General features: G+C 40.1%; 1 protein-coding gene across 1 annotated transcript; it reads right to left on the minus strand.

The window, feature by feature from the left end:
* Positions 1-50: 50 nt before the first annotated feature.
* LOC123522447 (zinc finger protein 345-like) lies at positions 51-1,507 on the minus strand. The gene has a single exon (XM_045296680.1). It carries the CDS (start codon positions 1,505-1,507, stop codon positions 230-232), a length of 1,278 nt encoding a protein of 425 aa, XP_045152615.1. The 3' UTR covers positions 51-229.
* Between the last annotated feature and the right edge of the window lie 583 nt (positions 1,508-2,090).

Raw genomic sequence — 2,090 nt, forward strand, 5'->3', positions numbered from 1 at the left:
ATAAGACCTCTATCCACTGAGAGAAATCTTATGTGAACTGAGAGCTGAGGAACAAGCAAAGGCTTTGGCACATTCCATACATGCACCAGGATTCTTTCCATGTGGATTATCATATGTTCAATGAGGGATGAAGAGGAATCAGTCTTTGCCAAGTTGACATTCATAAGGCCTCTTTCCTGTGAGTTCTATGCGGAATGAGGGTTGTAACAAGACTAATGGCTTTGCAACATTACTTACAATCATAAGGTTTCTCTCCACTGTGAATTCTCCTATGTTTAGTGAGGATAGAGTGACAAATAAAGGTTTTCCCACACTCCTTACATTCATAAGGTTTCTCTCCACTGTGTATTCTCCTATGTGTAATAAGGTGAGAGTGTTGAGTAAAGGCTTTCCCACACTCCTTACATTCATAAGGCCTCTCTCCACTATGAATTCTGCTATGTGTAATGATGGATGTTTGGTGAGAAAATGCTTTTCCACATTCCTTACATTCATAAGGCTTCTCTCCACTGTGAATTCTCCTATGTATATTAAGTTGAGAGTGTCGAGAAAAGGCTTTCCCACACTCCTTACATTCATAAGGCCTCTCTCCACTATGAGTTCTCCTATGTGCAATAAGGTGAGACTGTTGAATAAAGGTTTTCCCACATTCTTTACATTCATAAGGCCTCTCTCCAGTATGAATTCTAGTATGTGTAGTGAGGGATGTTTGGTTAGCAAATGCTTTCCCACATATCTTACATTCATATCTTACATTCTCTCTACTGTGAATTCTCCTATGGATAGTGAGTTTTGAGGACTCTTTGAAGGCTTTGCCACACTCCTCACATTCATAGGGCCTCTCTCCACTGTGTATTCTGCTATGTGAAAGAAGGTTGCAGTGTTGAGTAAATGTTTTCCCACAGTCCTTACATTCATAGGGCCTCTCTCCACTGTGAATTCTCCTATGTCTAGTGAGGGATGAGGGGAACTGAAAACCTTTGCCACACTCCTTACATTCATAAGGCTTTTCTCCACTGTGAACTATCTGATGTTTAACTAAGTAGGAGCGATGAGTAAAGGCTTTGGCACACTCCTTACATGCAAAAGGGCCCTCTCCACGCATCTTAAAATCATAAGACCTCTCTACACTGTGAATTCTCCTATGTTTAGAGAAGGACGAGAAGTCCTTAAAACCTTTGCCACACTCCTTACATTCATAGGGCCTCTCTCCACTGTGAGTTCTCATATGCCCACACAAGGATGAAAAAAGATGAACTTTGCCATGTTCCTTACTATCAACAGACTTCTCCTCACTGTGACCTCTTAAATGTACAAGGACCTCTGAGGATTCACCAAAGGTGTTTCCATAGTCCTTACATTCTTTAGGTTTCTCTTCAGTTAGCGTTCTCACAGGACTGTGGGAGGAAGGACACCTGCAGACTGCTCTGTGCTCTCCATCCTGACAGGTGTCACATTCCAAGTGAAAACTAGGATGACACTTAAGTGATGATGATAATCGGTCCATGGAGGATTTCCCACAGTGAAGGGACACTGAAGGATATGGTTCATTGTAAGTTCTTTTGAGCAGGTGAAGATCTGCAATCCAGCCGTAGGTCTGTCCACGCTGACTTTTCTTCTTATTTTCACAAACATTCTCTTCAATGGATCTTCTACTAAAAAGAGTCGCAAGCAGGTAGATACATATTGATTATACTTTCATGATAACCATCACAATAAACGTGTTGTTGTTTTTTACTTTGAATTGCTTCAACTTTCAAGGATCAAATCATCTCACGGAGATGTGTTGATTCATTTTATTCTATTTCTATCATATGGGGCATTGCAATTGTATATAAGTAACCTATATTTTAAATATTCAATGTCTGATACACATTTTATTCAAGTGTGAAATTTCATTGAACACACAATATTAGAAGCTTTATAGCTTTGTGTATATATGTATATACAGTCACACATATATACATACACTCAAGTCTGTTGAGTCCATGTTCACTGACAGTGACCCTGTTTAATGGACAGGGTGTATTTCCAAGCCTGTAACTCTTGACAGGAGTAGAAAGTCCTGGTAAGGGACAGCTGGTGCTTTC

This window comes from Echinops telfairi, unplaced genomic scaffold (genome assembly GCF_000313985.2).
Source record: "Echinops telfairi isolate 266 unplaced genomic scaffold, ASM31398v2 ScPeMD7_7412;HRSCAF=8450, whole genome shotgun sequence".
NCBI lineage: Eukaryota > Metazoa > Chordata > Mammalia > Afrosoricida > Tenrecidae > Echinops > Echinops telfairi.